We start from the raw sequence: 22850 nt of genomic DNA, 5'->3' as shown, positions 1-22850 counted from the left end.
TTACTCTATGAAGGATCCCTTCACTACCTTGAATAGTCAACCAATAAAATGGATTCTATCCACTAACTTCTATTGAATATTCAGACATTCATGAAGACATAGAAAATAATATAATAGGTACTTTGTACTTACTACCTTACCTACCTCAAAAAATTAGACACTATAAATACAGCCTAATTCCAATCCCATATCATTTCCATGCATTTCTACCTCCTTTTAGCACTTTTATGTTCTACATTTTTAAAAAATGTCAGGTTGAATATTTATCTTCTGCAACTTGCCTTTAACTCAATATTGCATTAGAGATTCATTCCTGCTGATACATGTAGTTCTAGTTTATTTTCACTGCTGTAAGGTATTCCATGGTATACCAATATAGTTGTCCACTTGTCTGTTGATGGACATTTGGATTATTTCCAATTTGCATGCTATTCTAAACAATGCTGTTGTGAGAATTCTTGAACGTATCTCCTTGTGCTTATGTCTAAGGATTTCTGTAGGGTATAAACGTAGGCAACAATTGCTAGGTCAAAGAATATGCATATCTTCCACTTTACTAAAGAGTCTCCAAAGTGAATGGATAAGCATAGTCTATCTTGCAATGTATGAGAGTTCCTTGTGTTCCACATTCTTACCAACATTTGGGATTATCAACCTTTTCATTTTTATCAAATTGATGGGTATGATGTCTCATTATGAGGCTAACTTTAATTTTCCTAATTACCAGCAAAGTTTATCATCATATCACATGCTTATTGGCCAGTCAAGTTTGTCCTTCTATGGAATTTTTTTACATCCCTTGCCCATGTTTCTGTGTCGTTGTCTATTTCTTATAATCCCTTGAATGGTGAATATACATTGCAAATATCTTCTCCCAGTCTGAAATTTGTTTTTGGTTCACAGAACTTCTTAATTTTAATGTAGTCAATTTTTCCTTTATTTGGTTTTGCTTATTATTTGTTTTTTAAGAAATCCTTCACTATTGAGGTCATATATATTCTCCTAACAAGATGTAGGCTGAAGTAGTATTAAGAGTCATGATGTCTACAAATCATTTTTAAATAACTCAGCACCCCCCAAAAAAAATTTTTTTTAAGATAAAAATAAAAATATGGCAAAATATTAGTATTATTTTGATCTAGGCAGGGATGGGTGTACGGGTGATATTCACTGTCCTTTAAACTTTCCAAATGTTTGAAATAAATAGTAAAAAAATGACAAGGAAACTAGGTATTTTCTATATGCTCTTCTAAAAGATTTTACTTTCACATTTATATTTTTTTTCTTGAATTTATTTCTGTATATAGCATGAAGGGAAATCTAATGATATTTTTCCCCATAGTATAACCAATATCCCTAGCACCATTTCGCTAATGAAATGCAATGACACTTCAGTTATTCGCCAAGTTCCCATATAAGCCTGAATCTGTTTCTGGGCTATTACGCTCCTGTGGTTTATTTCTCTATCCCAGAGTAAATACGACACTGTCTTAATTGCCATGGTTTTATAGTAGTCTTGAAATCTGGTAGGGCTTTTTCTTCAAAACAGTCTTGCTATTTATATTAGTTTCCTATGGCTACCCTAACAAATTACCACTAATTTGGTGGCTTCAGATAGATACGTATTCTCTCACAGTTCTGGAGGCCCAACGTTCAACATCAGTTTCCCTGGGCCAAAACCAAGGACACTCCTGCAGAGGCTCTAGGGAAGAATATATATATTCCTCGCCTCTTCCAGCTCTGTGGTTCCTTTGCTTATAGCCACATCACTCCAATTTCTGTCTCCATCTTCACATTGCCTTCTTTTCTTCTGCATGTATTCTATCTCTCTCTGCCTCTCACTTATAAGGGTACTTTTGATTGGATTTAGAGCCCACCTGAATAATTAAAGATAACCTCTCTATGTCAAAATCTTTCCTAATCATACCTGCAAAGAACATTTTTCCTTGTAAGGTAACATTTATAGGTTCTAGGGATTAGGATCTATCTTTGAGCAGTCTTTTGCTCTTTCACACAAATTTTAGAATTAGCATGTTGAAATTTTGACTGGAATTACACTCAATCTATAGATAACTTGGGAAAAACTGACATCTTTACAATATTAAATCCATGTTTTAATATAAAATCAGTCTCTTTTTTTTTTTAAATGTCCTTCAACTATGTTTTAGAATTTTGTCTTTAAAAGCCTTACATATCTTTTATTAGACTTGTTCCTAGGTACTTCCAGTATTATACATGATATATTTTAAAGCTTAATCTTTGAACATCTAAAGTATAGAAACACAATTAATTTACATTGGATATATCCAAATACTTTACTGAAATCTTTTTAATTCTAATAATTTATCTGTAGATGCTCTTGAATTTCGTATGTAAAAATCATATAATCTGTGAATGAGTTTGGTTTGTTCCCTCCTTTCCAATCTTTTTCCCTTCTTTTCTTACAATGCTGGCTCAGGCCTCCACTATAACGCTGAAAACAGGTCATAGATCTAAGTTTTTAGTGGATATCTTTTACCAAATTAAGGAAGTTATTTTCTATATTGATTTTGCTAAATTTTTTACTATGAGAGTGTTAAATGGTATGAAATGTTAGTGCAATGGATTACATTAATATACTTTTTGATGTTAGCGCATCCGAATTCCTGGGATAAACCAACTTGTTATGTGTGTATTTTTTTTTTTTTTTACATATTACCGGACTCTGTTCCAGTGTTCCCATTCTCAGAAAATGGCATCACCATTCATCCTGTTCCTCTAACAATAAACTCAGGAATCATCCTTAGCTCGTATCCAAAACATCATCCAATTCTGACAATTTTACCTCCTACATATCTCTTGAATCTATTTCTCTTAATCTCTACTTGTGCCTTCCTAGTCCAAAATACCACAATCTCTTGTGTAGACTTAAGAGTCCCCTAATTAGTTGCTAGTATTCACTGTTTTCAAAACAACTTGATTTAGATATAATTCACGTACCATACAATTTCCCCATTTTAAGTATACAACTAATGGTTTTAGTATATTCACAACTTGTGCAACCATCACCACAATCAAGTTTAAAATTTCATTATCAGCATTTGTCTCGCTTCAATTCATTTACCACACCTAAGTGAGAGATCTTTCCAGAATGCAAATCTCATTTAATCAGAGCAGGAATGATTAAATGTTCATTAAATTAATTTTTTGTGAACTGCCTAATTTCTTTGGGCCAAAGTTTATTTCCCTAGTCAAAACCATTTCAGAACTTTAAAAGCGACTATAGGTGACACATACCTAGAAAGTTGTGGGCGGTTTGTACCAGCATTGAAGAGAGTGGGAGAGGCATGGGTAAACCACCTCTCAGAAAGAAGGTTGTATGTTTCAATAGCAGCATCAATATCTTCTTTGTGAATCCCCACAGATACCCTCATCAACATATGTTGTGGTCTTTCAGCCACTAAAAACAAAACAAAAAGGAGTTTTCACATGATGGTACGTGTCAAAAAAATTAAGCTGAGACATGTATTTGAATTAAAAAAGGAACACCAAAAGACAATTTTTTAAATTTTATACCAGTAAGCAAGACTTCATAAACTAAACCTACAGTTAAAAATGTTAGTTTAAATAGAAACATTAAGGCTAATAGCTCAAAGTTCTTTTTTCATTTTTTTCAGTACTATGAACAAAAAATCTAACACACAAACATGTTCATTTCTCACCTTTTCCATTGATCTTCAACAAATAGGACCGCTCCAGAGTCTAGAAAAAGCAAAGCAACCAAAAAACTTCCAGTGCAGTTTTTAAAGATACAATGGACAAATCACTTATAATAAGGCAACTATTTAAATCTTCTCCGTTTTTATGTAATTTTAAATAAGAATAATGTATTTACTCTTACTAGCTTCAGTTTGGAACATTATCAACTGGTTGCTTGTTTTGGAAGATTGCATGAAAATTTCTGGAAAAAGCCAGCTCTATAACATTAATAGCAGAAGCTGTGGTATTCATCATAATCATAATGGTTAACACTAATAAAAAATACTTATAACAGGGTAGGCACTGACCTAAGCAACACACATACATTTATCTTCAACAGAATTTATTGGTGAAATTGTACTATTACCCCCATTCTAAAGATGAGGAAACTGAAGCACAGAGAAATTAAGTAACCTGCTAATAAGCAGTAGAGCAGATTCAAGCTCAGGTGGTCTGACACCAACATTCACATTCTCAATCACTGTTTATCAACACAAAAGTACCTAGAAAAGCACTTGGCACACAGTACAGATTCAATAAATAGTTGTTGCATAAACAGTAGACTATGGAATCATTATTGCAAATTATCTGCATAACTCCTCAGGTAATCCAGAAGTTATATTTGGAAAATTTGAAAACTACAAATGGATAAGCTATCTTTCCTTGATTCAAACAATCACCATCACTCTAACCCCACTAATCCCCCAGGTCTATCCCAATTCCCAATAGCTTATTGCCTTCATAATTAAACAAAAACCTGTATTTCTAAATAAACAAAAACCTGTATTTCCTGACATAAGGAGGAATTCCCACTTTATTTACCTTAAAGCCAAAGTAATTATAAGAGAAATCTCGATCATAGATAATGGCAGAATTCAGGCGCTGGAGATGAAAAAAGAACCCACAATTGAAGTAATTAGACTTATTTTCACAAAATCTGACGTTTCAGCCCTGACTCCAGAATTAAAATTGACATAGGATACAAAAGAGATAACACTAAGTATTATTGTTGTAGAATAGAAATCCATATCTAACGTTAAGAAAAAATATATAAAATTGAATATCCTAATTAGGTTTAAAAACATGTACATTAAAAGACTAGAAGTAAAAATACAAATGTGACTTTCCAAACTTTCCCCATTATATTTAGAGTACATCTCTAACTAAAGAGGAAAAGAACACGTGCATAAAAGGGACTATATATAATCTTTAAACATGTTTTTAAATTAGCTGTTAATCCAAAAGTATTTGGTACCACATACTTAGTAATACATATTTTTATGATAAAAATTAGACCAATTTAAACTGCACACGACCATATGTATGATGAAATGACAGAAAGTAGGATTACATTAACTCTAAGTCTCTTCAAAATCCATGGTCCTTTAACAGGTTTTTATACAAACTACTTTTGTGACAAGATTTTATAGAAGACCTGGACTTTGTTAGTTTTTGTAGGCTATAAAGCCATTTAGAGAAAAACAAAAAGATTTAGGTATAGTCATTCTGAATACAGAAAAATTGAGCCAGTTTTTAAAAATACTATTGATGTTTCTTTATATTGATCCACGACTAGAAAAATCTGTATGAAACTCTTCCCTTTCTCTTAAATTTTTAAGAACCTCTTTGTTGCCAAAGGCAGGTAGGGATCTTCCAGGAATAATGAAGAACTGAAATATTGTATTATCTTTATTTTTAGATACAGGTTTTTGCTGCAATTATTTTATTTGTGTTTTTAACCTGTCCTCAAGATTTTACACATGAACACAAAAACAACTCAGATTTCTCTCAGTTTTTTTAACACCAGATACATATTTACAGACAGCCAACTAATGATTTTATTACCTAAAACTAACACTGCCTTCTGTCTGAGCAGGTAACCATAATAAATAAATTCTGTGTGCAAAAGGGCTGGCTGGACCCATACATCTTTTCCCCTCTGTCTTCTGGGATCTAGTTAAGAAAGGGGTTGGAACACAAGTAGATAATTTTTAAGTTGCTGAGCAGGATCTTTCAAAATTTTACCTGAGCAATGTGTTTAGGAGTCAATTTGGCAATGTGTACTAAAATTCTGAATGCACATACATACTCTTTGGCTCAGCAATTCCACTTAAGGGATTTATCTTATCAATAGACTCATCTATGAGCAAAACATTACCATACAAAGACATTCACTGCAGCAAACAATGGAAAACAAATATCCATCATTACAGCAATTCTTACATATATGTATGACAACATATCTATAAAATGGAATGCTACAGAGCTGTTAGAAAGAATAAATTCTAAATGCTGATACAGAATTATCTCCAAGATAAAGTATCAGCAAGAACAGTATGCACAATACTACAAAAAATGTGTATGTATACACAGACATACGTGTATTATAGAACAGTGCTGAAAAAATACATTTTAAAATAAAATGTTTCTAGAGAGGGAAACTAGTATTTAGAGAATGATAATTACTTTTACCTGTATCTTTTGTAATATTTAAGTTTTTTAAAATATGCTTGTTGCTTAAAAAAAAAAGAAATCTACAAAAAAATGTTCACCAGAAAACCATATACATACATCTTTATTGGCCAAAACAATATCCAGTGTAGACTTGGCCACCATGGGAGAGTGTTTGCCATTATGTGGATTTATATAGTTGCAGAGGTCTTCCATTACATCTAAAAAAAAAATACAAAATGAAAATGTCGAAAACATTTAACAACTAATTCACTCTTCAGATAATAGTTTAATACAGAGGTTCCCAAACCTTTTTCATCCCAACCCACCTCAGAACCTAGCATAGAAAGTATTCAATAATCATATACATGTTGAATAAATATATAATAATGCCTCACTTACAAAAACAAGCTTTCAGAGTTAGAGTGAGCACGGGCTTTTTTAGTTTGAAAAAAATTCCCATGTGATTGCTACCCAATGCCATTGAGAATTACTGGTTGAAAATAAAGATCTAACATAAAATTTCAACTTGAAATACAGAATCTATCATTCCAAGCATTTCATGTCTATAAATGCATATTTAGTAAGCCCTCTCATTTGTTCTTCTTGAAGATATCATAGCAGTATTTGGCCCTTTGCATTTATGTGCAATAATTACACACACACACACACACACACACACACAAATGCCAGTGTTTTGATTGGAATTGACTTGAATCTATAGATCAATTTGGGAGAACTGTTATCTTTACAATAAATTTACTAAAGAGGGAGATAAAATGTTTGAGGCCCCGCAAACTAGATCTGGACTCTATTTACACTTCTTATACACCACGTTTTACACATCAAACAAATTATTTAACCTTCCTTCACCCACATTCGGAGCTGTAAAATGGCAGTGATGGAATGAAGTGTATGCTAATGGTAACAAAAGATTAAATGTAACCCATGACTTGTCAATAAATATTACTCATTTTTCCAACCACACCACCACCAACTACCTAAAGATAGGCTTCAAAGTAAGAGAGTGAGATAGAGATAGAGATAGAGATAGGCTCACATGGCACCTGAAAGAATAAGAGCAAACCAAAAGATAAAGAAAAGGATCCACTGACCCTTCCATGCAGCAAATTAGCAGCATGGAGAAATAGTAGTTCTAGCCCCGCCATGCCACTAATTTGCACATTTTGTTTTTTTAAACAAGATGTAACTTTTCTTTTGATATTCAAGGTTTCATTCTAGTACCCTTATAAATTTAAATATAAAAAGTATACTAAATTCGTTCTTTTTCCTCTAGACTCACCACTGAACACTTTCTTTGTTTCTTTGTGCAAGTTAGAGACAGCAATTCTTGCTGCCAAAATGGCGTAGTCAGGGTGCTTAGTAGTCAGGGTTGCTGCTGTTTCAGCAGCCAAAGTATCTAGTTCCACGGTAGTGACCCCACTGTATAAGCCTTGGATTACTTTCATGGTGATCTGAGCCTATAAAACAAAACCAAGAATTACCTGAGCTCTCCCAAGAACCAATAGCTTAAGAGGGCAATGAAGAAAATAAAATTTATATCAAAGAAGAACAGACAACTTCCTTTTCTGAAAACTTGTATTTTAGAATGGTGGGCTGTGGGAAACTTAGTAATAAGAATTCATAAACCAACATAACTGCCAGAAAATACATATTATATATACAATAGTGGTCACTAAAAACAAAATTAATTTTTTAAAATCTAAGTATAGGTTTAACAAAGATCAAGTCTCACAGAGAAAGAGCTGAAAACAGATCAATGGTTCTATAAGCATTTCCCTGTCTTTCATTCAAATTCTCCCTATGTAATCGGGTTCCAGCTTACCTGATTAACCAATTTTTCCCCAAATCTACCTAAGGACAAGTACAGGAAGCAAAGGAATCCAAGGTTGGGGCTGAGTCATCAAATAATTTAATGACTTTAGCCCTTCACAAATTACAAAGTGTCACAACTTTCATAATCTTCTCTGACATTTCACAACCTCCTTGTGAGATGGATGTGATTACTATCACCATTTTACATAAGGAACCTGAGGCTCAGGTTACTCAGACTTGTCCAAGTTGACCGTCTTAAGTCTTCTGGCTTCACATCCCATTAAACCTTACTGCATCTGTTTTTAAGACCATACTGTAAGAGGTTACCCTTTTAAAAATACACAATGCACAAATTATTACCATGCATTTTTAAGAAAAACAAATACTAACTTGTGTATATGTTTTTACTGAATCTTTTTTAGAAAAGCCTAAGTTAACCAAAACATGATCCCCTCAACAACAACAAAAAAATGTGTGTGTCATTACTAGTTTACAATCTATTATCATTGCATTTTACCTAGTCAAGTTGCTCCTGATCACTTTCTTCTCAAATCCAGCAGATAAATTACGTTCAGTAAAATAGTGAAGTGTTCTAAACAGTTTCTGGTGCTATATGGCAAGTCATCAGAACTCAGGATAAAATAACATCTGTGTGCTAACCATGCCAGATTTCATAGCATACAGACTTTTTCAGCTGAATCTACCCTAGAAAGCTTGAGTCTGCTCAAGCACCCTTGTACTCTGAAATGTAGTATTGCATGAGGCAGCAGAACATCTAAAAGTCAAGAGACCTAGGTTCTTCTCCCTACACTCACACTAACTTGTACAATCCCCTTCTCTCTTTGGACTTTTCTTATCTACAAAACAAAGAAGAGGGAATAGGATGATCTCTCAGGTTTGTTCCGACTCTAACATTCTACTATTCTAATTATTGTCTAGAATTCCTAAATGTAAAAGAGAATTTATAATAAGCATATTTTCAAGTTGTATAAAACTGTTTTCTTTTGACCATTTTGGCCAATTCACTATTTATCAAGTGTCAAATTATATATGTGCAAGCATTATGGATATCATAAGATATAGCTCACCCTCAATTCCAGGGGAGGACAGAGACATATCATTAATTTCCATATTATATATTATGTGGTTAACGCTATATAGCCAGCACAAGTCCTACAGCAGTACAGATAAAATATATAAAATGAGGCTGGGGCAATATGGGTGGGTTTAGAAAAAACGGTTCTTACAGACTTCATTTTAGGAAGCCATGTGAAGATGCATTTGAAGAGGGCAAGATTAGAGGAAGACCAGGAGGATACTTTAGAGATCACTATAGACAGCAATCTCAATAAGGGATGATGAGGGTCCAGAATGGAGGATTTATAGAACATAAGGAGAAAAGCAGAGCGACTTGCTTATATAAATTGTCTGTTCTCCTTAATTTAAATCTTGCCCATGAAATCTACTTTATATTAAATGTATTCATCTACACAGATAACAAAGTAAATTTCAAACTACTTTCTACCCAAATGACCGCAATTACAAAACAAGCTTAATTATAGGCTTTTTCACTTATGAATAAAACAATTTATTCAAGGAAGTCTCTAACATGAAACCTCAATGTCAAGCTTTAATCTTTACTCACAGCACAGAACGAAAATTTTAAAAAGAAGTTTTATTGAGCAGAATACCACAACAAAATATGTATATGTCAAATGAGTGAAGGGCAGAGCTAAGAGACAAGTAAAAAGAATCACATGAAGCAAGGAACCCAAGATATAAGCCATATTTACTTACAGGATCAACAAAGTCCATATTGAGTCCATAACACAGTTTCTGGATTCGAGATGTAATTTTGTCGAACATGACCCGCTCTTGACGGCCATCTGAAGAATGAAACCATTCAATTTACATGAGCACTTATTAAGATAGCAATGTCAAAGCAGTCAATGTAATCAATGAACTTTATAAATTGACCAACATGAAATGTTATTTAACAGATAAAAGATTCAGACCCCTGATAGATTCATCAAGACACTATTTTTGTATCTTCAAAAAGGAGATTCTATTCTGAAAGTCTTCCATTCCCTTACATTATAAATCAGATGGATTCTTGTAGTAACATCCCAAATCATACATTTCCCCTTGTCCCATATGGCAGCTAGAATTATTCTTTAAAACTTAAATCAAAATCTTGTCATTATCTACTTCAAAAGTTCCAATAGTGGTTGATCATCTTCAGAATTAAAGTCAAAATCATTACAACAGTCCATAGAATCCTTGACAACCTATCTTGTGTGGCCCCTTTCCCAACTTCACCTCCTACTCTCTCCCCTCATTTACTCTACCCTGACTGCCTTGCTATCTACACCTATTTTTAGGTCTTTGCTCAATGTCATCTTCTCAATGACACTTTCACTGATCACCCTATTTTAATTAAATTGCAAAAGTCTGTTCTTCTTATCCCTTTTCTCTATAGCACTTATTATCATCTGACGTGCTATATATTTTACTTAGTACAGTCCCCTTTTATCTAGAGGATACATTCCAAGACCCCCAGTGAATGCCTGAAACCGCAGATATTACCGAACCTTATGTATACTTTTTTCCTACCATACATACATACCTTTTTCCTATATATGCATACCTTTCTCCTTAATCAATTTCTTCAACTCTATGGGTAACATGGCAGCAGCTTCTTCCTCAGCAGACACAGCCTCTCCAGTAATCTTTATATTTTCAGTCCAAACCTATTCTTGAATATGTGACCATCTTTTAGTTACAATAAATGGCTTGGTGTCACTCATTTCATGGGATCCCTTGATGAAGTCTTAATATAGATAAGCTCATGCTTTCTGGAGCAACAATCTGCCATGAATCAGAACGTTTTCTGTTCATATCTTCCATCGAAAAGTATAATGCCGTTTGCGTCTTAAGCACATATCACACACTGTGGTCGTAACTTTCACATTCTGAGGTGCGACAAAATTAGCACGGATTTTTCCTTCTCCACAATTTCACGTATAAGATGATTCGATATTACTGCGGATCTTAGCAATTTCAATATAGGATACGCCAAAAAACTTTCGGCTTTTCACTTTAACATTTTCGCTACGACGTTCGGATATCATCCAATGTTATCTCCATGCCACTGACTGAGGCTCGTATCTCCATGCCGCTGACTGCGGCTCGTATCTCCATGCCACTGACTGAGGTTCATCTCCATGCCACTGACTGAGGCTCATCTCCATGCCACTGACTGAGGCTCGTATCTCCATGCCACTGACTGAGGTTCATCTCCATGCCACTGACTGAGGCTCATATCTCCATGCCGCTGACTGTGGCTCGTATCTCCATGCCGCTGACTGCGGCTCGTATCTCCATGCCACTGACTGAGGTTCATCTCCATGCCGCTGACTGAGGCTCATCTCCATGCCGCTGACTGCGGCTCGTATCTCCATGCCGCTGACTGTGGCTCCTATCTCCATGCCGCTGACTGCGGCTCGTATCTCCATGCCACTGACTGAGGCTCGTATCTCCATGCCGCTGACTGTGGCTCGTATCTCCATGCCGCTGACTGAGGCTCATCTCCATGCCACTGACTGAGGCTCATCTCCATGCCACTGACTGAGGCTCATATCTCCATGCCGCTGACTGTGGCTCGTATCTCCATGCCGCTGACTGTGGCTCGTATCTCCATGCCGCTGACTGCGGCTCGTATCTCCATGCCACTGACTGAGGCTCGTATCTCCATGCCACTGACTGAGGCTCATATCTCCATGCCACTGACTGCGGCGTTTGACTTTACCCCACGAGCTCAGTGTTCCAGAAAGAAAGTTTAAGAAAGCAGATGTACATTTTTCTATACTGTTGTGTTTTTCAAGAATGAGTAATAATAGGAAAGTTGTACAGTTTAATCACTTTAATAAAACGCAGAACCTTAACTGTATTTACTTAAAACTATAAATACTGTAATAATTTTCGGTGGACTTTTGACACATTTTGGAGAATTTGAAATCAATTAATGCAGTGAAAAGGTTAAAGAAGTACTTTAGTTTCCCTTTGGCATATCCAAATCACCAACTTCAATTCTCTTGCGCTTTGGTGCCATTATTAAGTAAAATAAAGGTTACTTGAACGCAGCACTATCATACCTCAACAGACAAGCTGATAACCGAGACAGCATGGTAGTATATACAGCGTGGATATGCTGGACAAAGGGATGATTCCCGTCTCGGGTGGGATGGAACCAGATGGCACAAGATTTCATCACACTACTCAGAACAGCGTGCAATTTAAAACATGAGTTGTTTATTTTTGGAATTTTCCATTTAATATGTTTGGACCAGTTGACTGTGGGCAATTGAAACCGTGGAAAGTGAAACCACAGATAAGGAAGGATTATGTTTACTTATTGTGTGATTCTTCCCACGCATCCACTAAAATATAACTTCCAAAAGAGAAAAACATTTGCATGTTTTATTTTATTTGCAATGCCCAAAGTACCAAAGCCTAGCACATAGTAGGTACCCAAATATTTACTGAATGCTAAATGACTTATAAACCTGTCTGCAGTCTAACGCTTCATGATAAAGTTGGCTTACATACTCTCCTAGGGTAATAATTGATTTTGAATTTACTTCACACCACATAAAGTAGTTCTTTCTATTTGTAATCCAAGACAATCTTCCAGAGGCAAACTCTTAGTTTTAATAGTTTGGGCATATGGAAGCCAATACACAGACCTTATCTAGTTAGTCCTTTCTGATGTTTGGACTTAGATCATATTCCTCTTTGTCCTTCCTAACAAAAATCCTATTATCCTTAGTTTAACTTCAAACAGTAGCTCATCTCACCTTTATTTACTCTTACCAGGAATATTGGATATATCCAACCACTAAATAGCTTTAACCTTAGGCAACCCACATAATCCGTCTCTTAGCCTAAAAATAAAAGGCCAAAAATGAGAGGCAATAAGCATTTATTTGAGATCCAATAGAATAGCTATTCTGGAAGCACTGATTCAGGCAGAAACCCAAATAAGTGTTCCCATTAGAAGGCAAAGGCAAGGGATATTTATGACAAAGGGAAGGGGGACAATTACATAAATAGAAGGAATTTTTATAGGTGCAGATAAGCTAACACAGTGATGCTAATTCTAAAGAATGTTTTTAATTTTCAGTCCAGTAGCCATTGTATCAGCTTTGTTATCTTTGCAAACAGTTGTCTGTGATACAATGCTACTTTAGATCCAGTCCAAAGGTTACTTTGCCCAGTTTTAACATTCCAAAGGTTTGGAGAGTAAGATGTTTAAGTCAGTTCCTCTGGAATGGCAGCTCCAACTCCATTTTAAATTGGCTCCGTTTATATTTTTCATTTTCCCTTTTTGATCAAGATCCTTCCTTGAAAGCATTACCAAAATGGAAAGCGACATTTGTCAGTTACTAAAAGTACTGTGGGTTCCTCATTGCCAGGAAGGCTCATTCCTGGTATGTCATGTCCCACGTAAGAGGGAAAGAGCTTTTATTTTTTCTTAGGAGTCTTAGGCCACATTTGAGCAAGAAGAGCACCAGAACAGAGGAATGTTTACTGTCATGTTTAAGGGCAAATAATTTCTGTAGTTGTTGAGGTTTCTCCTATGCAATCTCATAGGCCTTAGTGATCATCTCAAAATGTTGAACAACCATCAGAGTGGTGTCTTTATAATATTGAGCTATGCAAAGTTTTATAAGAGAAAAAATTCCTGTAATAACGAACAAAATACTAAACCCAATTTGCAGAATCAATCTGAACCAGGAGGCAATACCTGAGGGCACTCAACTGAAGATGAAGAATCATGAGGTGTCAGTAAGCACTGTAATCATTTGGCTTGTGCTGGGATTTTATTTAGTTCCACCACTATTTCACTAGAAGTGTTTTATCTAAGTACAACAAAAGGTATTAATACAGAGCAAACCTCACCTTGTTTAGCTAGGATATAGTCAGGAAAATTCTATTGTCTAATAAACGCGTGCAAAGAAATGTAAAGATTTTTTCCTTGTTGGTTACTGTTTTGAAGATAGCTCCAGCAATTTCCTCTAAGGTTTTTGATAACTGTTTAATCATTTGTTTGTTTGTTTGTTTGTTTATTTATTGTCACACCTGCCCAAGGAAAAAGTATTTTCCAAATTTAGTCTCCTTACTAGGATTGGTATCATCAGGTATTAAACATCTTTGACTACATATGTAACCAGCTACACATTTTGACCTGAGAAGTAGGTTTAAAGATGGTGCCTAATGTTATCTTTCCAAAAATTAAGGCAAAACTGAAATAATTATTATGGTGAATGTTCAGCCTCTCATATTATCTGTGAGATAGGAACTCAAGTAAGGAAAACAAAATGAAGGTGTAGACTATACAGGCTTCATCTGGAATCTTGGGTTAGTTGTCCACAACAGATGTTGTCTGCTTCATTTCCTAGTACTTTTAAATTTCAAATCCTCTGGTTGAACTCAGTTAGGTGCAAGAGCTTTCTTTAAATGTGAAAAATGAATCCATTTTTTTTTTTTTTTTAAGATTTTATTGGGGAAGGGGAACAGGACTTTACTGGGGAACAGTGTGTACTTCCAGGACTTTTTTCCAAGTCAAGTTGTTGTCCTTCAATCTTAGTTGTGGAGGGTGCCGTTCAGCTTCAAGTTGTTGTCCTTTCAGTCTTAGTTGTGGAGGGTGCAGCTCAGCTCCAGGTCCAGTTGTCGTTGCTAGTTGCAGGGGGCGCAGCCCACCATCCCTTGCGGGACTCAAACCGGCAACCTTGTGGTTGAGAGGACGCGCTCCAACCGAGTCATCTGGGAGCTCAGCGGCAGCTCAGCTCAAGGTGACGTGTTTGATCTTAGTTGCAGGGAGCGCTGACCACCATCCCTTGCGGGACTCGAGGAATCCAACTGGCAACCTTGTGGTTGAGAGCCTGCGCTCCAACCGAGCCATCCGGTAGCAGCTCAGCTCAAGGTACTGTGTTCAATCTTAGTTGCAGGGGGCAGGGCCCACCATCCCTTGCAGGACTCAAGGAATTGAACCGGCAACCTTGTGGTTGAGAGCCCACTGGCCCACGTGGGAATCGAACAGGCAGCCTTCAGAGTTAAGAACATGGAGCTCTAACAGCCTGAGCCACCGGGCCGGCCCCTGAATCCAAGATTTTTGAAAGCAGGAAATATATCTGCTTACTCACCACTGTAATCTCAGTGCCCAGCACAGTATCCACATATATTTGTAAAATACAGTGGGCTGTAAAGGGGATTAGAGAGGGAGGCAGAAGAAAGGGATAGACAAACAATCTGGAATAGAAAAGAGATTATCAGTGTGCAAATGGATACTTTAGGTGTTATTTTGCAAACTGGTTTCAGTTTTATGTACAAAGTCTGACAATTAAGTTTGCGAAATTGTTGCAACGATGTTGCTAACCTTTTTTGATATCAGAGGGATTATTCATTATGAATTTGTACCAATTGGACAAACAGTTAACCAAGTTTACTATTTGGAAGTGCTGAAAAGGCTGTGTGAAAAAGGTAGACGACCTGAACTTTTCACTAACAATTTATGGGTCTTGCATCACGACAATGCACCAGCTCCCACGGCACTGTCTGTGAGGGAGTTTTTAGCCAGTAAACAAATAACTGTATTGGAACACCCTCCCTACTTACCTGATCTGACCCCCAAAGACTTCTTTCTTTACCAGAAGATAAAGGAAATATTGAAAGGAAGACATTTTGATGACATTCAAGACATCAAGGGTAATACGACAGTTCTGATGGCCATTCCGAAAGAGTTCCAAAATTGCTTTGAAGGGTGGAATAGGCACTGACGTCGGTGCATAGCTTCCCAAGGGGAGTACTTCAAAGGTGACCGTAGTGATATTCAGCAATGAGATATGTAGCACTTTTTCTAGAATGAGTTCAGGAACTCATACATATGAGGTGTGATCAAACAATACGGTGAATGTGTAGCAAGGAGCATTGTCATGATGGAGGATGATTTATGGCACACTTTAAAACACACCTTCTCTCAACCGTACCTCACACCTGACTGACTGCACTGAGTAAGTTGAAACATCACACACTGTTACTAAGGTTCAATGTGCCGCTTCCCATATTGAAGATCCCTGCCTTTCCATTGGATGGCAGTCCCCAGCAGCATTCACCGTATTTTTTTATCACAACAGAAAGGCTCCGTGTCACACATCGTTTCTAGTATGGCAAGTTCTGTCAAATAAAAACATTAGGGTGTATCCTCATACCCTTTATTCACAGGATCTGGTACTATGAGACTTCTGGCTCTTCCCCAAAGTCAAAATGACCATGAAAGGTCAGCGTTTTAAATCTATTCAGGACACTGAGGCAGCCACAACAGCGCAACTAAAGACTCACAAAAGAAGACTTTCAGAACTGCTTCAGAAAGTGACAAGAATAGGATAAGTGTGTTTGAAGCACAGTGGAGCATTTTGAGGGGGATTAATGACAGTGTGTCTTTTACTGTAATAATTTTTTTTTAAATTTAAACATTCACTGTATATTTTGATCACACCGCGTATACACACGTGTGCACTAAGTCATGATGTGTAAAACGTAATTTTTATACTGTGCTATAATCCAAAATTTTGAAAACACTATATATACTAGTTAATTCAAAAGCGTACTTTACAACTTAGCTTCACTGCAGTTATTCCAATGGTTCTCAACTTTCATTTTTTAACCCTGGTCCTCTTCCTTAAATAATATACTCTCCCATCAAGAAAAATAGCTCAAGATAGCAGATAAGAAAAACTCATCTACTATTATTCCCTTCTGTTATCTATCAATATTCGTATCGATTATTCCTATATCCCTAACTATCCTAAGATCTCTGAAGATAGAGCTGCCTTCTCCCTCTAATATTTCCCTCATAGTGCAAGATATTTACATTCAATAAATACTTACAGGTTGACTACCAGTTGCCTTCCTGAATAATTACATTATAATTAACAAAAACTACAGGAGTTAGTCTGCTACTACATTAGCATACCAAAAATAAGAAGGGGGAAAATCCCTAAACACATTAAAAGTCAAAGTTAAAATAAATCTAAGCACAATTTTGTATATTAACAAAAATTGATAAAGGATACACTGAAAGATTCTACCAAACCATCTGGATCAAATTACGAAGAAATGAGAAACAAAATAAACCCTGCCTTGTAGAGCTTAACATAGGTACTTTTTAAAGTACACTATATGAAAGTGGACCCAAAAGTTTAAAAATGCAACACAAAAGTGTTACCTGTTCCTGTAATCTACATCCAGAAGTTTTCAACTCATCTGTTACAGATTTACATGAGTATCCTCATCCTTCCATACCTTTTTCTAAAGATCTAAAAAACTTGATGCTCATCTCTCAAACACAGGAATGGACCAATAAAAATGCACTATATATTTTGGTCTTTGGTCTCATTAGCCAAAATGGGAGACTAGGGAAATTCAGAAACTATTCTCAAGATAATAAAGACAGGAAGAGGGGTCACCACTGTCCACTTCTCCACCTCCTGGTTATAGTTAAACCACCCGGCCACAATCACATCAATTACCTGCCTGCCCACAGCACTCATCATAGCCTACATTTTAAAATAATTATTCTCATTCATTCTTTGAGCATTTATTCATGGCAGGTCCAGTGCTAAACGTGGGCATAAAGTCCCATCTTTGAAACACACAGCCTAAAGGATAAAACATCCAGTCAATCAGTATTTACTAAGTACTTACAGTTTTGAAATGACTTTATTGCTTTAACATAGGCAAGTGGATTAAACTCAAAACGTGTTCCTGTCTCAATGGTTCTCTGTTGAAAGTACATTTTGATCTTGTTTTTTCAACCCGATTAAACCCTTCCCCAAGGTAGAGACTATCTCCTCATAATTTCACACAGCCAGGCAAAAGGCTGGCACAAAGAAGGCACTCAGCAAGTCTAACTGGAAATAACTGTTGAGGAAGAATACAAGTCATCTAGGACATCCTGGCCATCCTAGTCTGATTCAGTATCTCTTCCCATCACGGGGAGGAACAGCTAGTAACTGTCCCAAACTCCTCTGGGACTACTCCTGGGACAAATGGCAACACGTTTCTACAAAGGGCAAACTCCAGGGAGATGTCTGTGTCTGAGATCTGGGTTTTTCATCCACTCCTATTCTCGCCCCACGAAGAAAGCTGATAGATGCCCTTGTAGAATAGAGTCCCATTTTTCCTAGACGCCTCCCTCCCCAGAGCCTAGGACAGGTCACCAACCCCACGGTTTTCAAATAAAACTCCGTTGTGAGCCATGGGTGCGAACCCTGGCCTCACCATCAACTTACTGGTGACTTTGCATCAGTCACCAAACCGCCCCGTGCGTTTCAGTTTCTTCATCTGAGGAAGTGGAGCTGATAATCGTACCTCAGGGGCTCCTCGTGAATAAAATACTGCCTGGGAAGAGCTCGGCGTACACAAGAACTACTCGATAAAGAGGACGTGTTACTCTTTTGAAATGTGGCGGGATGACAAGGTGAAAGGGGCGCAGACTGAAGGGCAGAGGAGGGGGAGGGGAAGCAGAGGGAAGCCAGCAGGCCAAGGCGGGAAGCCGCGGCGGGCAGGGCGGGAAGCGGCGGAGGCGGGCGGGTGCGGCTAACTGCTCCGGCGGCAGCAGCCGCGTCCCCTTGGCCGCTCCCCACCACCCCGCCGTTCCCTCTTCAGCCTCTCACCTCGCTTGATCACATGCATCGCAGCTAGTGGCTGAGTCGCTGAGGGATTCGAGACGGGACTGCAGCGCTGAGGCGCCAGCAGGATCTAGAAGGCAGCGCGCGAAAGGTCGGGCTCCAGGGGCTGCTCAGGTGCAGGCAGTGGAATTGGGCCAGACAGCACTTTCTCCCGCAGAAAAGAAACACCACACAATCCGAACTCCGTTCCGCTCCCGCCACCGGGGACGCAAAAGTGGCACGACGCAGCGCGAATGACGTTATTCGACGCGGCCAGCGTCCAGGCCCGTGGGCAGGACTAACACAGCAGGAAGTCAGCCTCACCCAAGAGCGCCATGTTGAATATGGGCGGATCCCAGAAGCCCGCGCGTCTCCCGCAGTAGTGCTGGGTGTGGGCGCGCCCGGGGAGGGCTGCTCTCCCGCCGCCATGTTGAGTCTGCGCAGAGCCCAGAAGCCCGCGCGTCTCCCACGGCTGCGTTGGATGTGGTGGGCCCGGGACGGGAGCGCTGTCCTCTCGCCGCCGTGTTGGGCGGGGGCAAAGCTAAAGTGGGGTCTGGGGCTGCTCGCCGCACGCAGAGCCCGCCAGGCCTACTCACGCCACTCTTGGCAGCACGCTCCTGTCAAGGTCAAGATGGTTCAAGTATTTTTGAAATAACAAGACCCCCCCAACTGTCTGTGGAGGCTCACAGGGATGTCCAAGAGAGGACTCAACCCGGAGTGCCAGTGACCAGGTTGTCTCCACGCTAAAAAAAAAAAAAACCACACACACAGATGCAGGAAAGTGAGATTTATTGAAATGAAAGGACAAATTGAGAGGGTAGTGCAGGCAGACTCAGAGATTGAGTCGCGCCGAGGAAGTCCTAACCAGGACTTTTAGTATATAAAAAAGTATACCTCCCCGGGGTCAGGATTTGGTGACGTCCCACTACGTGGCCTTCACTTTCCTCCCCAGCATGTAGGACCCTCAGCTTCCCCCACTCTTTCCTCCTTATTTGGCTCCTCGGGAACTGTCATGACCTCCGATGCATGATGAGAGTTATAGTATGCAGCTGCAATGTAAATGAAATTATAATGATACTGTCACTAGCTAAAAGGTCAGGTTCCCTTTGTAGGGATGTTTGCTGAATGAAACTGGTTCTTGTTCTCCAGCTGTAGGTGCCAGATACAGTCACTTGTGTAGCCAGTGAGCCGCCTCCGTTGTATCCTGGAGGGGGTTGTCAATTTCCTAGGCGGCCTGGGTCCTGCCTCACAACCATCCAAAACACTTTTTGTTGTCTTGACAGCTGTTACGTTATGTTAACACCACACTGCCCTCCGATGTGGGCTCTTTGGTCAGCTCAAAGCCTAGTCAGGTTGGGAGAGAGCCTGACTAGGCCAATGGCATTTGGATTTTATCCTGAAGGAAGTGGGAGCCCTGGGAGAGTTTTGAGACAGGCAGGGCCAAAAGTCACTTGCTTTTAGAGTTCTCCAGTGGATGGTGGCAAAGACAAGGTCAGCAATAGGGCCTTGTGGAGGTAGAATAGATGGGGCTTGGTGATTGAATGTGGAGAGGAAGAACAGATGAGATGTAATATACAAAGTTGACGTAGAAGCTTCTGATTTAGGCTACACCAACTGAATTTTATGAATCTCGTGGCATCCCCTCCCTAAAACCTTTCATTCATTTTTTAAAGAAAAAAGTAAGTTTTTATATATAGTTTTATAGTAAAGGGGGAAGCCTTAACTTGCAAGACAATTCTTCAGCAGTACGTACCTTCCAGATGCATCCCAACCTCCCTGTGAAGTAATTAAGAGTCATAGGTCATAGGTGAGCTATAGGATAGGTAGGTCAAGATGGCCCAGACATAGGGTTGCCAGCTTTAGCAAATAAAAATGATGTGTCCCAAATATTGCATGGGACATAATTATACTATACTAAAAACATTATTGTTTATCTCAAATTCAAATTTAACTGGGCATCCATTTCATCTGGTAACTCTTACCCAGAGAGCTTTTGGGTATGTGTATTAGTTCCATTTTGCCTTGGCAGAGCAGAAACAGTCTTCCTCATCCTATCTGCTATGTCACAGACAGCACAGATGACACAATGAGAGTCAATGCCAGCAGAGATTAAAATCTCCTACATGCTTTATTGGACTTCAAAGAGTCTTATGAAATAACACAGAAAAACCCATGTGAGGGTGTCCAGGAGGTACACGGCAGTCTGCAGCCTACCCCCCTCCTAAGACCAGCCCCAAGTGCCCCCACCTCAGGCCCAAAATAGGATCCCAGAGTAAAGGCATGTCTGGGAGTGGGGCAGAGTAAAAATACCTTTACAGCCATAGCAAAAACAGGTAAAGGAGAGTTGTTTAGAGGGTGGGAAGGGTGGGGGGAAGTGGTCACACAACCACCTTCACCTACACCATCTTCCTTAGCCACCCCCTTCCCTAAACCGGCTGTGTCCTTTTTGAGCCTCTGGCCCAGCCTATGCAGTAACATGGAAATGGGGTCTGACAAGGGGACTATGTGGTGCAGGCACTTGGGAAATTCAGTCAGGAGATTTTTTTTTTTTTTCAATTTTAAACTTTTGGTTCAAATGCAACATCCTGCCCAGCAACTCCAGGGTCCATTAGAGCCCTGTATCATGACAGACGCCCATGGCCAGGGGAGCTGACTGTCCTGAGCCCTGGGAGTCCTGATGCTTAGGGAGCATTTGGGCAGCACCTCTTACAGACAAACCCTCCTGCAGTATGGGGGAGCAGGGATGAGAGAGGCAGGTATGGGTGAGAGGAGAGAGAATAGGTGACTGCCTTGTAGCCCACAACTCTGGCATCTACTCCTCCAACTAAGAGAAGTCTCTCCCAATCTGTCCTCTAGCCTGGCCTCTCTTTGAAACTCTCTAGTGGCTTGTTCTCTGGGAATTGGTTTCACTCCCCCATGGACCCATGGAGGCCTGAGTGAGCTCCAGGTCAAGATTCCCTCTGGCCCACCACACTCCCAAAGAACAAATTTCGAATATTAGGCCCTAGGACTCAGTATGGAGCAAACAGAACTATTGTAGGTGGGGTGCAACACATCTGAGGCACAGGTATCAGTAGTTATTCCTCCTATTTCCCCCCCTAGCTGCTAGGGGAAGTTGGGGTGTGGTGGGAGGGAGGAGCCTGAAAGCAGGAGACAGAGAAAAACAAGAAACCAAACCTCAAAACTGGGACAGCAGAGACAGAAGCTGGACCCCAGAGGTGGAGCTGGTAGCTGAGGGGACAGCAACTAAGACATGCACTGAAGTGGAGAGGGAGTGACAGCAGCAGCCCGTGGATGGGAGGGAGGCAGGGTAGGCAGGCCATGGTGGTCAGTTAATAAATAATGTTGAAGGACCCAAGGGTGAGGGGGGCAGGTATGTACAGTGCCCGGGCCCCTGGGCCAACCCCTCCCATGCCCCATTCTAGGGGCCAGGTATCTCGGATGGCAGGGAAGGGGAGGCAGAAGACCAGGGAAAGACAAGCTGTCCCACCACTGCCACCCTCATCCTGCCTACTTCTTAAGAGGCTTCTTAAAGATTTTGAGGGGAAACTTCTTCCGGCCTGGGCTGGAGTCTGCCTCCTCACCAGTGGAGCCATTATCCTCCTCAGCCGCGGCCTTCTTGCCAGCCAGGTGGGGAATGCGTGTATTTCGGCTGGCCTGCAGGGCTCGGCTGTCCCCAACTGGAGATGGCGTGTCTGGGTCTGGGGAACTGGGGCTGTGAGAACGGGAAGAATCCAAAGGTGGAGAGCCACCAGGTGGGGCTGTGGAGCTCAGCTCCATCAGGCTGTGGGTCTTGTCCAGCCCATGGTTCAGCGCCAGTAGGGACTTCTTGGCCAGAGCAGGGCTGTCAGGCATTTTCTCCACCAGAGACCCTGGGTGGACCCCCTCAATCAGCCGGTGGCTGCCGTTGGAAGTCATGGCATTGAGAGCCTCATCTGCAGCACGGACCATCTGAGGAGGCTTAGGGGCCATACGCTGGCGGTCACTCATGTGGAGGGAGGACTCCGAATCGGAATGGGTCAAATCCCTGCAAGACAGGGCAGAGAAGAAGAAAGGGACATATACAGGACAGGTGGACAGGCAAGTTGAAGAGGA

General features: G+C 39.7%; 2 protein-coding genes across 9 annotated transcripts in view; both read right to left on the bottom strand.

Moving 5' to 3' along the window:
* The window catches only part of RRM1 (ribonucleotide reductase catalytic subunit M1), a 40342-nt gene extending 21241 nt beyond the window's left edge, over window positions 1-19101 (bottom strand). The window contains exons 1-7 of the mRNA XM_019732665.3: window positions 18762-19101; window positions 9823-9911; window positions 7493-7670; window positions 6310-6410; window positions 4561-4620; window positions 3702-3741; window positions 3277-3439 (exon numbers count right to left, since the gene is read on the bottom strand). Of these exons, the coding sequence (XP_019588224.1) occupies window positions 3277-3439; window positions 3702-3741; window positions 4561-4620; window positions 6310-6410; window positions 7493-7670; window positions 9823-9911; window positions 18762-18780 (650 nt within the window). The 5' untranslated portion in view covers window positions 18781-19101. The remainder of the gene's footprint in view (window positions 1-3276; window positions 3440-3701; window positions 3742-4560; window positions 4621-6309; window positions 6411-7492; window positions 7671-9822; window positions 9912-18761) is intronic.
* A 1763-nt stretch (window positions 19102-20864) lies between these two features.
* STIM1 (stromal interaction molecule 1) overlaps window positions 20865-22850 on the bottom strand; it is a 183512-nt gene continuing 181526 nt past the window's right edge. For 4 of the 8 annotated variants that reach the window (XM_074335861.2, XM_019732631.3, XM_074335859.2 and 1 more), the window contains one exon: window positions 21295-22782. In XM_074335861.2, the coding sequence (XP_074191962.2) occupies window positions 22738-22782 (45 nt within the window). In that variant the 3' untranslated portion in view covers window positions 21295-22737. Of the gene's footprint in view, window positions 22783-22850 lie in introns of all 8 variants that reach the window. The other 4 variants (XM_019732634.3, XM_019732633.3, XM_019732632.3 and 1 more) reach the window with 2 other exon arrangements.

Source organism: Rhinolophus sinicus, chromosome 14, assembly GCF_057876585.1.
Source record: "Rhinolophus sinicus isolate RSI-liver-muscle chromosome 14, RSI-T2T, whole genome shotgun sequence".
Lineage (NCBI taxonomy): Eukaryota > Metazoa > Chordata > Mammalia > Chiroptera > Rhinolophidae > Rhinolophus > Rhinolophus sinicus.
The sequence above is the reverse complement of the archived record's forward strand: the minus strand, read 5'-3'. Positions and strand labels throughout refer to the sequence as shown.